The sequence below is a fragment of the Ostrea edulis genome, chromosome 8 (assembly GCF_947568905.1).
Source record: "Ostrea edulis chromosome 8, xbOstEdul1.1, whole genome shotgun sequence".
NCBI classification, from domain to species: Eukaryota; Metazoa; Mollusca; class Bivalvia; order Ostreida; family Ostreidae; genus Ostrea; species Ostrea edulis.
In genome coordinates this window covers 26,501,347-26,520,761 of record NC_079171.1, presented here as the reverse complement: position 1 = coordinate 26,520,761, position 19,415 = coordinate 26,501,347, and the positions used below count along the sequence as shown (strand labels likewise).

Genomic DNA, 19,415 nt, shown 5'->3' with positions numbered 1-19,415 from the left:
TCGCTGCTGCCTATGTTTCCTGAAAGTTTCACGTCTATATCTGAAAGGGTTCTCAACAAAACGAGGTAAAGTCAGGAAAGAAAAAGTGGTGGGTTACTACCGACTGGAAGTGAATTTTAAAAAGCAAAATTGAAAAAACTCTAAAATTGATACTGTCATCCACATATATGAAAATCATATCAAACACCTGAAATATAAGCGAGATATACATGTGTATTGGGACACAAAAGATGAAATTTTAAGAGTATCTTATTGAGAAACCGGAAGTTGTCGTTTTGACGTCTGACGGGGTCGACATTTTTGACACTTTAGAAGAGACCTAATAAACTGTTATGGGTTTCAATTTAAAAGAAAAAGTTTGAAATTTCTAATTCATTTTATCACTTCCGGTGACGACCTGAATTGACGTCAATGAACTTAAGTACAAGAAAGCATTATACTATTGATAGATCTACATGTATTATCCCTGAACGTTTCACTCGATTATCTAGTAGTTTTTGTGGTTACCTCCGATATCTTTTAAAAAACGGAAATCGGACACATCTCACGAACGGAAGTGAGGTTTATCAAAATGAAAAAAAAAACTATCTAAGAGTATTATAATTTCTATCATCTCTGAAAATTGCAAGAAAATCCACCAAGCCATCTCTGAGAAACCCATTCTACAAAATCTGAATATCATACATTTTCCAACCACTTCCTGTCTGAACCGGAATCGACGGGCTAACAGATAGAAACAGCGATCAATCTCGCCGTGAGCACTATATCAAGTAAAAGTATTCAAAGTCAGTGCGCCACGACCGGCCTTACCCTAGGTAAATTGGTTAAAAATATAAAGAAACCTGTTTTCCCGCCCGCCTCGTCAGCAACCTCATGGATATCTATAAAAAATCATAAATATACATATAATGTCTTAATTAATTCATTTTGTCAGTAAATAAATGACATTAGCTCAAGTATTGGTATTATTGTAATCTTTTCCACTGGTATAACAACTTTAAGTAATTGCAATAAAGGCAGTTTACTATGAATCCCATTGCCAGGGATAGTTGAGATTATAAATACTATCTGACAAATAAGTATTCAACACACATGAGCCACTTTATGTTTTACCGAGAAGTCACAAGATTGAAGATACAGTATGTGGATGAGAAAATATAATACATTTGTACGTTCTAAACTGACCTGCAATTATTTGAAATCTAATACAAATGAATCCATGGAATTGCTATGGAAATCAGGAAATGGTATATCTAGTACTTTGGGATGACATCAGTGAGAGGTGTTGTTTGTACATTAGTAAATATATTGTCCAGATATCAAAATGAAAAGAAAATGTGCGTAACTTCTATAACTGTTAAAATATTTCACTGAAAATAGGGGATGCACAACTACATAATATATAGAAGATGTGCATAAAGTTTGAATGAAATATGTCCAGCGGTATTAGAAATAAACTTCGGACAAATTGCGTCTACGGACAAACGGACGGACAAAGTGATTCCAGTATACCCCCCCAACCTTCGTTTGCGGGGGGTATAAAACTGGGCCACAGAATACAAGATTTTTTGCTCAAATATGGGTTTTTCTATTTCAAAATTGCGGAATATAAACATAATATTAAAGCCACCATGATATTGAATAAATGCGGACATTCCCGTCGGCTTTAACCGCAAAATAAATAATTTCCTTATTGATATTGACTATAACGAGTTTATCATTAATATTCTTAATTATTTATTTTGGCACATATACTTCTACTATTGCATCCAAACTTTTTAATTATAAACAAACTTTGAAGCGCCTAGGTATATACCATCTTATACTTATTTTTTTCATCTTCCTTCACCTATAGTCCAAAACCCCGTTTTTTCTTGTTGCTATTGTTTGTTCTGTAATTATCAGATTTGGCCGAGTGGTTAGAGAATCGCACTCAAAATCACACGGCCTCTCACTTCTGTCGCCGCAGGTTTGAATCCCGCTCGCGCCGGTAAGTGACAAAGTTTCCCAGTTTACTTTCGGATGGTCGGTAGTCTCTTCTCAGGTACATTGTATCTGGGTTCTCTCTTTCACCAATAAAAACTAGGCGTCACCAGGTAACTGAAAAATTGTTGAGTGTGGCGGAAAACATCAATCAATCAATCAATACTTTATTTCTATACCTCTTTAATAAAAAAATGTTTTAGGTGATAATATAGTCAATATTTATTGATGGACCAATGTACAATGTAGACGACAATTGTGTATGTATCATAATATTCAAAATGATTTAGAATTTTAAATTATACAGAAATGATATTTCAAAAATAGCTGAACAGGTTTACAAACATGAGACGCTGGGTTTTGTTGCACAATGCGATACACATAATCCGGTAGGTACTGTTTGTACACTTACAGACTCCCAGAGGGATGGCATGAATGCTAATTTCACATGAGGCGAGGACTCCGTGTCTATTCATCCGTATGAGAGTATACCGTTCCTATAGCGACTCATAGTTATCAATTCACACCCGCACTTGAAATCATTGCAGTTGAAAAGCATAACAAGTAAATAATCAATTTTAATATTCCAACAGATGTGATGTTGTAAGGTATAGATATGTAAATCTTAGGTCTACATACGGAAATACTGTAGGGACGATCGCGTATAACGTAGGGAACAATGATATATTCTTATAAAGAGGAATGTAAAATACGGAATTCTCAATGACAATACACTGGAACACATATCGTCATACCCATGTCTGAATCAGCTGGTCCGAAAACAAAAATGATGATCTCATTTTTTTCAATGTACCTTTTTCTTCCCCTTTCCATTTTGGAACAAGATATGCCGATTTGGTCTTTAATTCCAAAACTTTCCAGAAACCTTTATTGAAATCGTCAGTGATTTTCTGAAATATAGCTATATCATTGTACATAAAACGATTTCCAACAAGTTTCAATAGTTTGTCTTTGATAAAAATGAATTAACTTTATGAAGAAACAGCACTTTTATACGCACCTCTTCAAAAATAAACTCGATTGATCGTTGGTTGAACATTTTTTCTATAACAGTTTTGGGTATTTTCCATTGTCCTGTTCTTAGTAGATACATCGATAATGCGATTGGGTAAATATGACTGTTTTCTCCCTGTAGGAAAACATGATCATATTGGTACTTAACTGTACATCAAAACATGCTGCTGTACATCAAACTTTATAACACTGTATACTTACGAATATATCCTCTTCGTCACTGTTCTTGAATACTGTACATAAAACAAAGACAATACATTATTGCTAGCCCTTCGGATGATGGAATATACCTTAGTGTTTTTACAGGTAATGCGCATGCTTAGATGTCATAGTGCGGCGTTCCGGGAATATCTCAATTCTTTACAATATTTGTGACGTCATCGCATGGAATTTAAATTTTTGATCATGATTTATTTCTCAATTATGTCCATTACAGTGGGGGAAACTTTGTTTAGTTTATGAAGGGAAGGGCAATATATCACAAATATGAACATCATAGAAAATATACCAGTTCCTAATATTTTAGAAATTAAACAGTTGTGATTTACAACTAGAATAAGCCCAAAATATATATTAACCTATGCGTCCATGTTTTATGCATTAAGTCTAATAACATCAGAATCATGACGTTATATTGAAGGCGAAGATAACGAACAGTAGTTTTCATGCTGAAGAACAACACTAAGTTTAAGCGACTGTAAAACGAAAACTAGAAAAGTTATTGTTATAAACTTAGAGCATCATCTGTGAAAGTCTCCCTTATTTTGGCAGAAAGGTCCATTTTGGTACTTTGTGTTTCCTTTCCCAGAGATAGATTAGGATCTATCATTGGGTTAAATGCTGTCTGACGTGTTCCGTACCAATTGTTAGGCCGTTCTTGGCACACTGAGTTTGACTGCGGATAACTCTATTTACTTGAGCAAGCTCTAGGGCTCACGACGGATGTGACCGGTCGACAGGGGATGTTTACTCCTCATAGTCTCCTGATCCCACCTATGTTATATTCCGGGATCCGTGTTTGACCAACTCTCTATTTTGCATTGATTATAGAAGTTATGAGACTGATCACTGTTCGTTATATTCACCTTTCATTAGATGTATGTGGCGGTAGCATTCTTATCTTTTTTATACACCCGTCTTTAGACGGGACGTATTATGGTACAGCGATGTCTGTACGTCCGTCTGTCCGTTCGCTCGGGGTTTTCTCTTTATAATTTCATTTCCCTTTCATAGATCATGCTGAAACTTGCTGTGTGGCTTCTTTGTGTGTCACTCTTGATCATACTGCAGTTTTGATCCATTTCTACTTTTTTCCAGGAGTTTTGCCCCTTTATTTGCAAATAATTATTATATGGAGGGTACATAATTTGTCCGCCCTACTCCTCTCCCAGTTTTCAAGTGAGAGCCTTCTGATTTTGTGGAGTGTTTGTATGGGTATTGAAGATGTACATGTGGGATGGATTTTGATTTTCTACAATTTTTGAGAAAATTGCAGGTTGTTGAACTTAAGACTATTTGGAAATTATTATTCTATGGAGGGTACATAATTTATCTGCCCAACCCCTCCCACAGTTTTCAAGTGAGGACCTTCTTATTTTGTGGAGTTTGTATAGGTACTGAAGATGTGCATGTGGGATGAATTTTGATTTTTTTCCATTTTTGAAAAACAATACAGGTTGTTGAACTTGGTCCATTTTGAGGAAATCTCGATGTTTAAGCTAAGACCCTTTGTTCATATAAAAGTTTGTCACAACCTCATGATGGCTGATACGACCTGAAGCAAAGTTATACAAATTATAGCACAAGAAAAACATCCTATGTAAGCATTTCACGAGCGTATTATGTACCGTTTACGGTACTCTTGTTAAAGGATAAGCTGGTGTTACTCTACCTCCAATCAAGAAATTGCAAATCAACGCAGCCATATGGTCAAACTCATTAGGCATATCGCTGAGCGTACTAATTTCTGGTTCGACGTCATCTGTTTCATAATATCCGACGTCACATGCTTTCCAACATGTCTTAATGACCTTCCATGGATTCTTCAACTCGATCTTATGCTCCTTAGCAAGGTAGAATTCTTGATAACTTTGCATTGTTAAAATGTTCACATCCTTGGCTTTTTGCTACAGAAAACATTTACATACATATGATGATATTGGGGTCAGTCGACATGGATATAATGTCTTTTCTAGTGAAGGTTTAATAACAAAAAATAACCTTTTTGTATAGTACCCTTCAAATTATGTATAAATTAAGTTTGCATGTATCATGTTTCCCTCTCAATCACAATGCATAGTAGACACAAGATATGGATAACATTCCTTCCAAATCGTGCCGCCAGTTCCTTAAACTTAAAGCAACACAAGCTGTAACTGACGGCAAATAAATTGAAAATTATTAGAACAAATATTTAACATATTTGATAGAATATACATCACTTCATAGAATCTGAGTGGTTCTGAAGTAATAAACCCTTCAAATCAGCAGAAAATGTCGGTTCATGAATCATTGTCATCATGTCAGTAATTCCTGCTCGTAATCTCCGAGGTGCTTTTCCTCGGGGGTCACGAGTTCGGAAAAAAAAAAGCGAAAGGGAGGCACTGAGCACGTGTCAGATTTGTAAACAATTTAACTTGCCAATATTATAGAATTACCTTTGAGTTGCACGTTTGCGTAATCATTACTTTCGTACACTTATAGTCCTTCCCGTCATTCATGAAACGATTTGATATTTTAAAACAAACGACACATGTCGTTACTCACGTTAGTTTCCGGATGTAACCTTGGCCTCAGCAACCCGATTGTGTTCGACAATCATCGTTCCCCATTCTCTACCCAGAGTTCCGTGCGCTCATCGCACAACACCTCTGTCAACGGCTTTTTACAGAAAACTTGTAAAAGTTTCTAATATTTAACATATATCTTTTGGACTAAATAATTAATCATATCATGAAATGTTTTTTCGTACAATTACTGTAAATTATTTAAAATCGCCGTTTTCTGATCCCAAATTTGGAACTACTTTGTAATATGCGTATACATGTTGGACATTCACGTGGTGAAAATGTGAATGTAAACATGGAATCAACAGTAAGAAAGGCTGTGAAAATACGATAAAACTTGTAAAATAAGAGACAAGCAGCTTTACTTATTATTATTACTTATTAAAGTGTCAATTGGCTATGAAAAGAGAACCAAAAAAGAAAAAGTTACCAGAACCTTTAAAGGGAAAGGATACCGAGCATGATTGTTTATATCATGTGATTATATTGTCACGTGATTGCAAGCGTTGACAGAGGTGTATGTGAAGCTTGCGTAACACGCCCTCTGGTGAGAGAATGCATCGTTCCCATGTCCGTGTATACGACGCAATGGCGGTTTAAACGAAACGCTCATTGTAGGTATGCTTTCAAAACAATATTACCTTGTTTATTTTGCTGAATTGTTTCCTCAGATATTGGGGATTATATTAGTTACACCGATATGTTTTATTTAATACATAATTGGATTGTTGAAAAATTGCTCTCACTTACATTCCTTTAAATTCACCAAGTTAACAAAGGAATAGATGTCTTCAACATAAAAGAGTTCATAAAACAGTTCAGTCTTGTATTCCAGCATATTTCAAGTTCAAGTATTCACCCCGTATTTTCGACAAATACACTTCTACTATTGCATCCTTACTTCTTTTTATAGAATTACAAACTAACTTTAGGGTGCCTAATCAGGGGGCCTCCGTGGCCGAGTGGTTAGATCATCGCGCTCAAAATCACACGGTCTGTCGGCGCGGGTTTAAATCCTGCTCGCGCCGGTAAGTGAGAAAGTTTCCCAGTTTACTTTCGGAAGGTCGGAGGTCTTTTCTCAGGTACATTGTGTCTGGATTCTCTCTTCCACCAATAAAAACAGGGCGCCACCAGATAACTGAAAAAATGTTGAGTGTGGCGGAAACATCAATCAATCAACCTAATCATCCTATGTGTTCTTCTTCCTTGTTTTCTGGACATGTCCTTACGATTGATGTTGATATAGTGGGGAATCATTATAAATCGTGGTGGCTCAATTTTCGTGGAATTTGTGGGTACCCCTCACCCACAAATTTACATCCTCAACGAATATACAATATATATATATATATATATATGTGTGTGTGTGTGTGTGTGTGTGTGTGTGTGTGTGTGTGTGTGTGTGTGTGTGTGTGTGTGTGTTTGTAAGCCCTGTCAATTGAACCAGTGAATAAGAAGGCACACGTGTAAATCAACACGGGGTCGGTCAAAGGAACACGAAAATGGTGGTGTTCAGTTGGATTTTTATAAAAATCAGCATAAAATCATTAAATAGTTCATCTACCATCAAAATCCTGAAGTGTTTACTTAACAGGATTTATGAGATGTGTGTAACAGGTGTGTAAAGATTTAGCACTCGTCCATCTTTTTTCCTTGCGAGCATGGCTTACACACTTTCGAAGTGCGCATGCTCTGTTTTGAATGACGTAATTTGTGATGTCATCATAAAGGAGTTTTCCAGGGAAAGAAGGTGGCCCATCTGAGGTAAGTAAACACGGTTGAAAGAAAATTTTGCATATTAACAATGAGTTTTTTATTAGATAGACTGATTAAATGGTGTTTCATACCGATCGTGTTATGTACAAGCGACAGAGTACCCGAGTTACTGAACATTCCGATGATGAAAGTGATATATCTAGTACGTGAACTGTTTGGGTTTTTTTCTAAAATTTAATCTTTGCAGTTAATGTACTCTGTATACTAAAAATTCATATTGATTTTGGATAGAATTTCACATTTAAAAACAAATAGATATGCGCCAAGTCCTTAGGAATCAACCCCACCCCCACCACTCCACACGGGACTTTTTTTTGGATGATTGGACCGTATCCCCCTTTTCATCTGTCTCCCTACTTTGAAGTTTTTTTCCCAACGCCATGACATAAATAGATAAATAAATAAAATGCAAAAATAAAAACGAAAGATATATATGTATTCGGATTGGCATGTTCCACTTTGTCCGGGTTGAAATCCCCGAGGATGCAAATGTACATTACGCCGCACTGTTTGCAGTACGTACATGGTACAGGTGTACCGCATAGGTATGTAGCTACTAAGACTATAAACCAAACAGAATATCATATGTAAAACTATTACTCTGAATGCATTTGACTTGTTTACAATGTAGCCTGTCGGGGTGTGGTGCATGTCACACGCGTTGTTTACACGTGCACTTTAGGTGGCAGTGGAGGAAATTCGAACCATGTATGGATTATTGTCTCCTGATAACTTTGGCAGTTAACTTTTGATTTCAATCTACTTTTTAAGAATAATATAACCCTCGCTAATCATTGCCAACCTGCATTTCGATCTTGGCAGAATGATCTTCAGCTACAATTCAAAATTAAGGGGTGATATTGTGTACTGAGTTTTTCTTGATTGTTTACATCTGTGACTGTTTATGTGATGTATCAACTGATCAAGCTGTACAGTGTCATGACATATAGTGGCATAGCTTCCATTTATGTACTTGCGCATCATTTTGTCAAAAGAAGAAAATTCTAAAATGATAATTAAGATTTTTAACATGTATATGAATATACAAGTATGTGTATGTTTGATTTTAGTATAATACCTGTAGAGAATATTTCAGTAGTATGAAGTGCCACACATTTAGACGCATGCATGTGGTGTTTAAAGGTCTCATCTGAAAGACCAGCAACTTTCTCTTTTGAATGCTAAATATGATGATGGAGCATTCACCTCACTACCTACATTTTCACCCTAAATAAAGTACAAGCATGGCTCGAAACCATGATTTCTTGATCCTGTTACCAGTCTTCACGAAAAACTTTGTAAAGTACAGGCCCTTCGGGCCTCCCAGTATAATAATTGTGCAAGCCCGAACAATATTTTGCAGGCCCAAAATGTTTATTTTCTAATTTGATCTCTTGTTATTTGCTGATTCTACTCTATAGACACATGCACAGTTCTTTTACTGTAGGAAAATACAGGTCAAGATGATCATAGTTAAAGAACAACTGACATTAAAAGGATTATATTATTTTTCAACATATTAATCCAGTATATACGAAAGTTTTTGGACCACACAGGACATTCGGTCCAGTGTAATCAATGAACACACCGGACCGAACCAAATTTTGTCAGACCGAAAAACCTAATGTAAAAAAGTGAAACACGTGAAAATGCAAAACCAAGTGAATCTTATTTATTATACTAGTTATACTATTCCAGGAATCCTTCCCGTATAATACTTTAGACAGTCCATGCGGTTTTAATCAATTCATTTACGTATTTGGATGTGTGCTATTTTTTTTACTTATAACAAACTCCGCATCAAGATAGTAAAGCTCAAAACCGGACATTGAGACATCTGACATTCCGGTCCGGTGTAAAAAATGATGCATCGGACCTGAGGCACTGCATATCGGTCAGGTCCGACGGTCCGATGTCTTTCGCATAGACTGATTAATCTCGCAGATACATCAGCAGCTCATGTTCAACTCTGTTTTGTATACACCACGTACAAAACATTTTTTAAATGTTAGCCAAGGCCTACCCTCGCAGTGTTCGAAATTGGTTTAAAACTTGGTATAGACCACAGGTCTATGCCAAAATAAGATGACTTAGACCTCATCGAATTGGCATAGACCACAACATTGAAAAAATAATAACACAAATTTAAAACATTTTCATTTACTTCTAATATACTTAGAAAATGTATTTTCTTTCCATTTCTGTAATATCATCCTTTCCTCATAATGTTTATCAGACGTCGACTGACCATGCAAGGCCCTCTTGGATAACTTTATTGCTTTAAATCTAGAAAATTGGCATAGACAATTTGGTCTATCTCAATTACAGTTGGCATAGACCAGTGCCATTTGACATATACTCGGTCTATGGTTAATTTTTAACACTGCCCTCGGTCCAATGGGGCATGAATTTTCGTTTTTTTCTCCTCGTACGACAGTTTTTTTGGGGTTTTTTTATCAGATGGTTGTGATTGTGAAATACGCTTGGGTGGTTTTGAATTTCCCGGACGAGCCCCCTCCCTATACTTCAGAAAAGGCAGCATGGTTGATAATTTTTCTATGCGAAATTTGACTACTAAGTCATGACATTTAGTCTGAGTCAATCTCACGCTTTATTTGTAATATATACAGAACATATAAGAAAACATTTACAGGCCCATCGGACTCCAGGGTTTAATATTTTAAGAAGCCCGATCCCGATTTTACTGGCCTCGGGCATCAGCCACTGGTTAATGTCGAAGACTGTGTTACCACTGAGCTACCATGACCAATTTTTATACGCCGTCTTAAGACGGGACGTATTATGGTATGGCGTGTCTGTCCGTCCGTCTGTTAGCTTTTTCGTGTCCGACTCGTAACTTAAATACTACAAGGCCTAGAATCATCAAACTTTGTCTGTAGATACATCTTGGGTAGAAGGTGTGTCGCACATTAAGACCAGGTCACTGTGACTTTTCATTAAGAAGATATGGCCATATATGGCAAAAACTTGTCCGGCTCATAACTTGAAAACTATTAGACCTAGAATCACCAAAATTGGTCAACTAATGCATCTTAGGTAGAAGGTGTGTCGCATGCTACTTTAAGGTCACTGTGACATTTAATTAAGGTGATATAAAAAAAAATGTTTTAATGGGTACTATCTATACTGTTAACAATATGTGACGGGCGTATCATGTGCCATGGCGGTGCACTTTATTTAACATGAATTCATAGCTAAAAAAAAATTATTACTAATTTTTTGGTTAATTCCATAAATATATTATTCCGCTCTCTAGACACAATTCTGGGTTACCCCCCTGCCTTTGGGGGTATAAGCACCTCATTTCTTTCAGAATGGCACAATGTCAGGAGAGCTTTTGTTATTTGTTATACTCTTAATGTTGATGGCATGCATCTATGAACAACAGGATAATTTTTTAGATTATTATTTCTGATATCATATTTGTAAATTGTTTATGAGGGGTTGTTAAAAGTTTGTGGACAAAAGGACGCACTTATTAAAAATTCAGAGTTATCGTAAGTGAAAAATATAGGAGATGTGTAACAAGATTGTATATTTGAAGATTTTAATTTTAATTAATTTTTATAAGTATTGATTTCAGATACATGTATGGGGGGGGGGGGGGGGGGGGCTACAGTTAGATAATATTCTGGTCAGCACATTCGATAAACTACATGGAATTCATTAAATCACTTCTTTTTCTTTCAGTGGTCTTCAACTTTTAATCTCCAAGAAGGAAATGTAATTAAAAGATGAATAAAGTATCCCTAAGAATACCAGAAGAAAGGCTATGTGTTGAGAAAAACAGCCCTTCCTCAGTACCTCAGAACTAGATGATAGCCCTTAATTGTTACTTTATGCTGAATATGACACAGTATAGAAGATCTGATCATGAAGAAGTAACACCATTGATACACTTGCCAACTGCCAAAATTACTTTCTGATAGTATGACGAGATTAGAAGATATCATGGTGTAGTCATGACACAAACTGCAAATCAAAGAATTAATTGTCTTCCCCAGAGGATGAACAGAGCACGATGGCTTCACATGGATAACATTTCCTTTCGAGTTTTGAAATTAGTAAGTATACAAAATATTTTAGGGCACATAGGGCCAAAAAAAAAATGTTTGTTTTAGGTCGCCTCTCATTTTTAAAAAAAGGGTTGGTAGGTAGGTTTATTTTATTTTTTTTTAAATATTTTTTTTTATAAAAATAAATAAGTGCCTTCGAATCAATGAAAATTTTATAGTTAAAGTTGTAATATAATGTGTTTAACAGATAAAAAATGGGTTCAGAGCACAATGTTTAATTTACAAAATACACAGTATGTGATGGAGTTTTAATATTACAATTATAGATGTCTTGGCATTTCGGGTAATAGTTCGTATATCGATGAATTGAAATCGGAAAATTGAAAAAAAATTAATAGGGTCGGTGGATATATTTAGGGTCGGGCAGACGACCTGAAACAAACACATTTTTTATTTTGGCCTAGTCATAAAATTATTTTTTAGATTTTCATCTTTGTTTGGAAATAAAAATGGGCAGGTGGTTGGAGTTTATTTTTATGCCCCCCTTTGAAAAAGAGGGGGCATATTGTTTTGCACCTGTTGGTCGGTCGGTCGGTCTGTAGACCATGTGTTGTCCGCTCAATATCTTGAGAACCATTCACTTGATGATAATGATATTTCATATGTGGGTTAGCAGGGTTTGACATTTACTTTCTTGAGCACTAGACCAGTCGGGCTACTTCAAATAATATTTACTAGACCTGACCTTACATCCACTAGCCCTGACCAACTTTCCAGAGAAAAGAAACCCTGATGGTTTCTCCATATTTAAGTACTTAATTCAAATGACAAACGTTAAGTTTAAACTAAAACGTACTTAATTGTCTCAAAAACATCTTTAGTCTCGTCATTCAATTTGGTGCTTTTATTTTCAAACTTCCCAATCTACTTCTTTTTTTTTCTCGGAACATCCTTCCTTGAGGACGAGAAGTTGAGACATTCCCGCACATGTGTCAACAACGAAAAATGGCTATTTACGATTTAATTTATTCATTTGATACAGGCAACGAAATTAAGGGGAAATACTCGCTAAATGCGAATTAAAAATTGAATTTGCGAGTAAAAAATCACAAGTGATCGCAACTTTTTGCGAGTGAAAAAACCCCAATCTTTTTCCCGGATTTCCTCGGTTTATTGGCTGTACTTTGAAGTTTACAATAATCTTGTCTTGTGCATAGAAACTCTTTACAGAATGAATATATAAGTATTGAAAAAGTAAACGTGGATCGAATAAATAACTAAGGCCAAGGTCATCTCAGTCGATGGCCTACTTCATACACACTTCAGATGTCTCAGAGACGTCTGATTTAAATAGCAAGCATATTGATCTCGTCCGTGTCTATATAAAACAACACATGACAGTGTGTCACCATTTCACGCGGTGTCCTTCTGTACTCTATAGTCAAACACTTCGAGTTCGCGGGGTTTTCTTTTCAACTAAAATTTTTTTAGATGAAATTTCCAAAAGTTTTGAACATATAGTTTAAATTGGCGCAAACAGTCTTCAAGATTTCAATCCACATGATGCTGTTAATAGGTGGTAGATCTCTGGACAGCGAGTACGCCGCACAAGTGTACCATATGACCCGCACCATGTATGTTGTCTGATAATTCATTGAATTTTAAATGAAAGAATTCGCAATCTTATTTTTATTATTGCACTTTAAAGGAGATTTTAAAAGATTTTCCCAAAATTTTGATAAAGAGACATGCTTGTTTTCTTAAATTCATGTAAAACAGTAATCGATTGAAAAATGCTAGTAAAAGCTCAATTTTGCTAGTTGGAAAATAATCCACTAGCTAAAATTTGCTAGTGGTGAAAAAAGTTAATTTCGATCCCTGTGATAGACACTTTCTTATATTCAATTAAAATAAACTGGGGTTTTTTTCAAATGAAAATAAATTCAGTTTATATATATTTATCCGAAATATAACTTTAAACCCATTAACAAAGAGTAAATGTCGTAAAACATCACTTCCGACAGCGACTATGTATTCGAACTAAAAATAGAGATTTTGTCATCACGCGGTTCAAAATTGCTTGCAAACTCTTTACAGTTATTTTTTAAAGTTAAAAATAAGATATCTTATGGTTTAAAATAAAGTTTCTTGTTTATTTTTTCAACATGACCAGTCGGACTAGTAAATCGACATTTTACCCGACCGGACCTATCATTTAGTAGACTCGGTCGGTCGGACGTGCCTTAGTGTCAAACCCTGGTTAGTTATGAGTAGAAGAGGATCCTTATTGTTTTTCAGGTCCAAAGGTCAAGGGTCAATCTACTCTGGACATAGGAATATAATGTCCGCTCAATATCTTGAGAACCCTTTGCTTGAAAGACATCAAACTTGGCACACTGGTACATCCTAAGGAGTAGATGACCCCTATTGATTTTAAGGTCATATGGTCAAGGGTCAAACTGGGCATGGGAATATACTGACCATTCAATGTCTAGAGAACCCTTTGCTTGACAGACATCAAACTTGGTACACCAGTACATCTTCAGAAGAAGATGACCCCTATTGATTTTGAGGTCACATGGTCAAAGGTCAAGGGTCAAACTGGACATAGGAATATACTGTCCGTTCAATATCTTGAGAACCCTTTGCTTGACAGACATCAAACTTGGTACACTAGTACGTCTTCAGGAGAAGATGACCCCTATTGATTTTGATGTCACGTGGTCAAAGGTCAAGGGTCAACTGGACATAGGAAGATACTGTCCGTTCAATATATTGAGAACCCTTTTCTTGACAGACATCAAACTTAGTACACTGGTATGTCGTCAGGAGAAGATGACCCCTATTGATTTTGTGGTCACACGGTCAAAGGTCACACTGGACATAGGAATATATTGTCCGTTCAATATCTTGAGAACCCTTTGCTTGACAGACATCAAACTTGTTACACTAGTACGTCTTCAGGAGAAGATGACCCCTATTGATTTTGAGGTCACATGGTCAAAGATCAAGGGTAAACTGGACATAGGAATATAATGTCTGCTCAGTATCTTGAGAACCCTCTTCTTGACAGACATCAAACTTGGTACACTGATACGTCTTCAGGAGAAGATGACCCCTATTGATTTTGAGGTCACATGGTCAAAGGTCAAGGGTCACACTGGACATAGGAATATATTGTCCGTTTAATATCTTGAGAACCCTTTGCCTGACAGACATCAAACTTGTTACACTGGTACATCTTCAGGAGAAGATGACCCTTAATGATTTTGAGGTCACATGAGCAAAGGTCAAGGGTCAAACTGGACATAGGAATATACTGTCCGTTCAATATCTTGAGAACCCTTTGCTTGACAGACATCAAACTTGGTACACTGGTACATCTTCAGGAGAAGATGATCCCTATTGATTTTGAGGTCACATGTTTAAAGATCAAGGGTCAACCTGGACATTGGAATATACTGTCTGCTCAATATCTTCAGAACCCTTTGCTTGACAGACATCAAACTTTAAATAGTACGCTGGTGTATATTCAGGAGAAGATGACTCCTATTGATTTTGAGGTCACATGGTCAAAGGTCAAGGGTCAAACTGGACATAGTAATATACTGTCCACTCAATATCTTGATAACCCTTTTACTTGACAGACATCAAACTTAGTACACTGGTACATCTTCAGGAGAGGATGACCCATATTGATTTTGAGGTCAAAAGTCAAAAGTTGAACTGGACATAGTAATATATTGTCTCCTATATTTTAAGAATTATTTGTTTGATTGACACGTACCAAACTTGGTACACTGGTACAGCATAAGGAGTAGATGACCCCTATTGAATTTTAGGTCACATGGTCAATTCACTCTTGACATAGGAAGATATTGTCTGCTCAATATTTTGAATTGATGATAATACTATCAATTAAATGAGGTGTGTGTATAACCCTTTTCAATTTTGCACCATGGGGGGCATATGTGTTTTACAAACATCTCTTGTTTTTTTTTTTCAGAATATATATTTCACGTTCATTATTCTCACATGTTGCTGTAGAGTGTAGATTACATCATTTTTTTACATTGTTTTCTTTGGACAGAAAATTTCCATACAGCAATATTATAATTGTTGTTGAGTGATTTTGAAGTACATTTTCATGTAACACTGAAGTTGAACATTCTTTTTCCCTGTTGTCCGTCTGTCTGTAAACTTTCACATTTCTGACTTCTTCTCAAGAACCACTGGGCCAATTTCAACCTAACTTGACAAAAAGCATCCTTGGTGAAGGGCTTTCAAGTTTGTTCAAATAAAGGGCCACACCCCCTTTCAAAGGGAAGATCTAATTACAAAATTGCAAAAATAGGGTGGGGTCATTTAAAAATCTTCTTCTAAAGAACCACTGGGCCAGATGATGTGAAAGTTACATGAAAGCTTCCGAACAAGTGTAGATTGAAGTTTGTTCAAATCATGACCCCCTGGGGTAGAATAGGGCCACACTAGGTGATCAAAGTTTTACATGTACAAATATATAGGGAAAATCTTCACAAGAAGTAGGAAAATAACAAGGCCAGTAAAATACAAATTTACGTAAAGGCTTCCTGAAATAGTGCAGATTCAAGTTTGTCATAATCATGCCTCCCAGGGAAGGTTGGCCGAGGCCACAATAGGAGATCAAAGTTTTACATTCAAATAAGTATAGAGAATTTTCAAGAACCATTAGGCCAGAGCAGTTTACATTTACATGAAAGCTTCCTGACATACAGCTCTGTAGTGCAGATTCAAGTTTGTAAAAATAAAATTTCCAAAAGGTGTCGCTGTGTTTGGTGTAATTTTTGTTCGTTCTGCACAAACTTGCTCACTCAGCTTGACACAGCCTAGGTAATTTACAGCTGATCATTTGATAAACACTTATTTTGTAGAAATAGAAATTATGATTTTTATCTATTTATACATTTATTGCTATTTCTATGAAGACCTTTTACTAATCACTTCTCTAAATATTTTTGCAGATTTGTCAGAATGTTATGCATCGTTATCAACAGAAAAGAACTTCATAGGTAGACCAAAGCTGACATGGGATGAGATCCTAGAACAAGACCTAGAGTTTACAGGATTGGATAGGATCAATCCACTGGGTCGCCAAGTGTGGAAGTACAAACTTCAACCTCGACAGGACAGCCAGGCCTCACCCTTGCAAAAAGATTAATTTGGCCTGGATAGTCAAAATGAGTGATGATGATTGATATCAAGGTCTGACACTGGAAGCTCAGTAAGGGTAGATGCTGGCAATGGAGCTGTTTAGCAATAAAACAAACAAGTTTAACATTAAACATATTTGTATACTTTTTTGGCTCACCTGAGCCAAAGGCTCAAGTGAGCTTTTCTGATCACCTTTGCCTGTCATCTGTCTGTTTATAAACTTTTCACATTTTCATTTTCTTCTCCAGAGTGAACCACTGGGCCAGTTTCAATCAAACTTGGTATGCATCATCAATAGATAAAGGGTATTCAAGTTTGTTCATATAAAGGGTCATGCACCCTTCAAAAAGGAAATAATCATGGAAATGCAAAAATAGGGTGGGGTCATTTAAAAAACCTTTTCAAGAACCACTGGACCAGGAAAGTTGAATTCACACGAAAGGTTCCTGTTTTGTGCAAATCATGGTCTCTGGGGGTAGGGTGGGGTCACAATAGAGAATCAAAGTTTTACATTCATATATAGTGCATATTCAAGTTTGTAAAAAGCTCACAGGGGTAGGGTGGGGGTCACAATAGGGGATTTAAGTTTTACATGTGAAATATATACAAGGAAAATCTTTTAAAATCTTCTCCTCAAAAACTAGATGCAGAACCGTAGCTCTTTGAAAAGAGAGCTTCAGATGAACCCCTTATAAAAAAAACTTCAATTTATGGCAGAGAAAAAAAGTGCATGTTTAAGTCCCTCTATCACTGCATTCCTGCATCGCTGTCTCATGAATTTAATATTAAATAATTCCCAACATATTTTCCCACTATACTTGTTTCCAAACATACTTTCAAATATTTTCTAAACCCACATATAACCCCAAAACAGCTTCAAGTGATTTCAATTTCTTTGTTGATGTAGCCATGTTAAGTAGCCAGTCGATTTGAACCCCAGTTCATTTCCATACTCATACTCATTTTGAAACATAATGTTTGTGTGAACTAATATCCTCACAAATATTTTTAGTGAAATATTTTGGATGAAATCATCCCAGTTGGGTTAAATACTTATTATTCAAATACTGTAGGTTTGAATATTGAACTAATCTCACAGCTTTCTTAAGTTTGGTCCCCATCCCCACCAGTCTGTTTTTACGCTTAACTATTGAAATGGGGTGTAAGGGATCAGACTAGGCTTTTATAGCATTATCAATTTTCAAAAGCTTTAGAAAAATTATACAATTTTAGGTCACTTGAGTAAACTCAGATGACATATTGCTATTGATCTGCATCTATTGTAGTCCGTCGACATTAACAATTGAACATTTTTAACTAAATTCTATAACTGAAAGATGAAGATACCGCACAGCGATCAATCTACGATTCAAATAACGGAATTCTTTTCAAATTTAGTATGAAGCACACAAATTTACATTAAACCTTCTTGACATAGTGCATATTCAAGTTTGTTAAAATCATTTCCCTGGGAGTTATGGTGTGGTAACAATAGGGGGTCAAAGTTTTATATGCCAACTGATATAAAGGAAAATTCTTTAAAGATATCTCTTGAACTATTTAAGCTAGGGCTTTCATATCTTGTATATACAATTTTTATGGCAAAACAAATCTGACCTATTCAGTATGTCCTGAACTACATTGTGTTTAAGGTAGATCTTTCATATATATTATATATTATGAATTTCTTATGATAAAACCTTTCATCTTGTTGAGGAGCCTCTCACCTCTGGTTGGCGCGGGTTTGAATCCTGCTCGCACCGGTAATTGAGAAAGTTTCCCAGTTTACTCTCGGAAGGTCGGTGGTCTCTTCCCAGGTACATTGTATCTGGGTTCTCTCTTCCACCAATAAAAACTGGGCACCACCAGATAACTGAAAAATTGTTGAGTGTGGCGGAAAACAGTTAAAACAATCAATCATATTATGTTATTTGACCTTGTGACCCTGAACTCTGAGTTTGACATACTTTTAAGAAAGTATAACGTATTAAGTATATCCAGGACTATTTTAGATAGGGCTTTTATGTTTTGTATATTGATTACTTATGGCAAGGTCTTTCATATCATACCAAGACCTACGACTTTTTACCTTGGTCTTATCCAGAACAGCAATATCATGCTAGTCATATCTTTGTCTTATATGATTTCATTTTAGTAATGTTGTGTTCTTTAGAGCTAGGTTTGGGTCACATTATTCATGAGAATAAAGATTGATAAAATAGCATTTAAAAATCAAAACAGCAGGGCCAAGATGACTCAGGTGAGCGATGTGGCCCATGGGCCTCTTGTTGATTTTGATATTTCTACCTATATCATTTGTATGAGAAATGGAACTCCTTTTTTTCTTTTACAAATACATGTATTATCATATGGATCCATCTTTGTTGATTATTTAATCAAAGGACATATTCAATGTATTAAATGTAAATTTATGGATATGTCTGTGGTTGAATTACTTATGTATGTATGTATACATTTTTCTCGCACATGCAATTACATATATGATGTATATATATTTACTAATTGTACATGTAATATCCCCTGTTATATAATAAAATATATGACTGAGAATAAAAGACCTGCTGTTTTCATTGCTACCATGAAACAT

At 35.8% G+C, this 19,415-nt stretch overlaps 1 protein-coding gene and 1 long non-coding RNA gene across 3 annotated transcripts in view; one reads left to right on the top strand and one right to left on the bottom strand.

Moving 5' to 3' along the window:
* LOC125672788 (uncharacterized) overlaps positions 1 to 19,415 on the bottom strand; it is a 116,082-nt gene that overhangs the window by 18,367 nt on the left and 78,300 nt on the right. The window contains exons 20-24 of the mRNA XM_056147524.1: positions 4,910 to 5,144; positions 3,220 to 3,251; positions 3,005 to 3,133; positions 2,798 to 2,894; positions 843 to 881 (exon numbers count right to left, since the gene is read on the bottom strand). Of these exons, the coding sequence (XP_056003499.1) occupies positions 843 to 881; positions 2,798 to 2,894; positions 3,005 to 3,133; positions 3,220 to 3,251; positions 4,910 to 5,144 (532 nt within the window). The remainder of the gene's footprint in view (positions 1 to 842; positions 882 to 2,797; positions 2,895 to 3,004; positions 3,134 to 3,219; positions 3,252 to 4,909; positions 5,145 to 19,415) is intronic.
* LOC130049506 (uncharacterized) lies at positions 7,888 to 19,383 on the top strand. Of its 2 annotated transcripts, XR_008798037.1 has the most exons (3): positions 7,888 to 8,434; positions 11,292 to 11,665; positions 16,618 to 19,383. It is a non-coding gene; the product is annotated as an uncharacterized LOC130049506 (long non-coding RNA). The 2 variants fall into 2 exon arrangements; XR_008798036.1 differs by lacking the exon at positions 7,888 to 8,434 and having other exon boundaries at positions 11,204 to 11,665.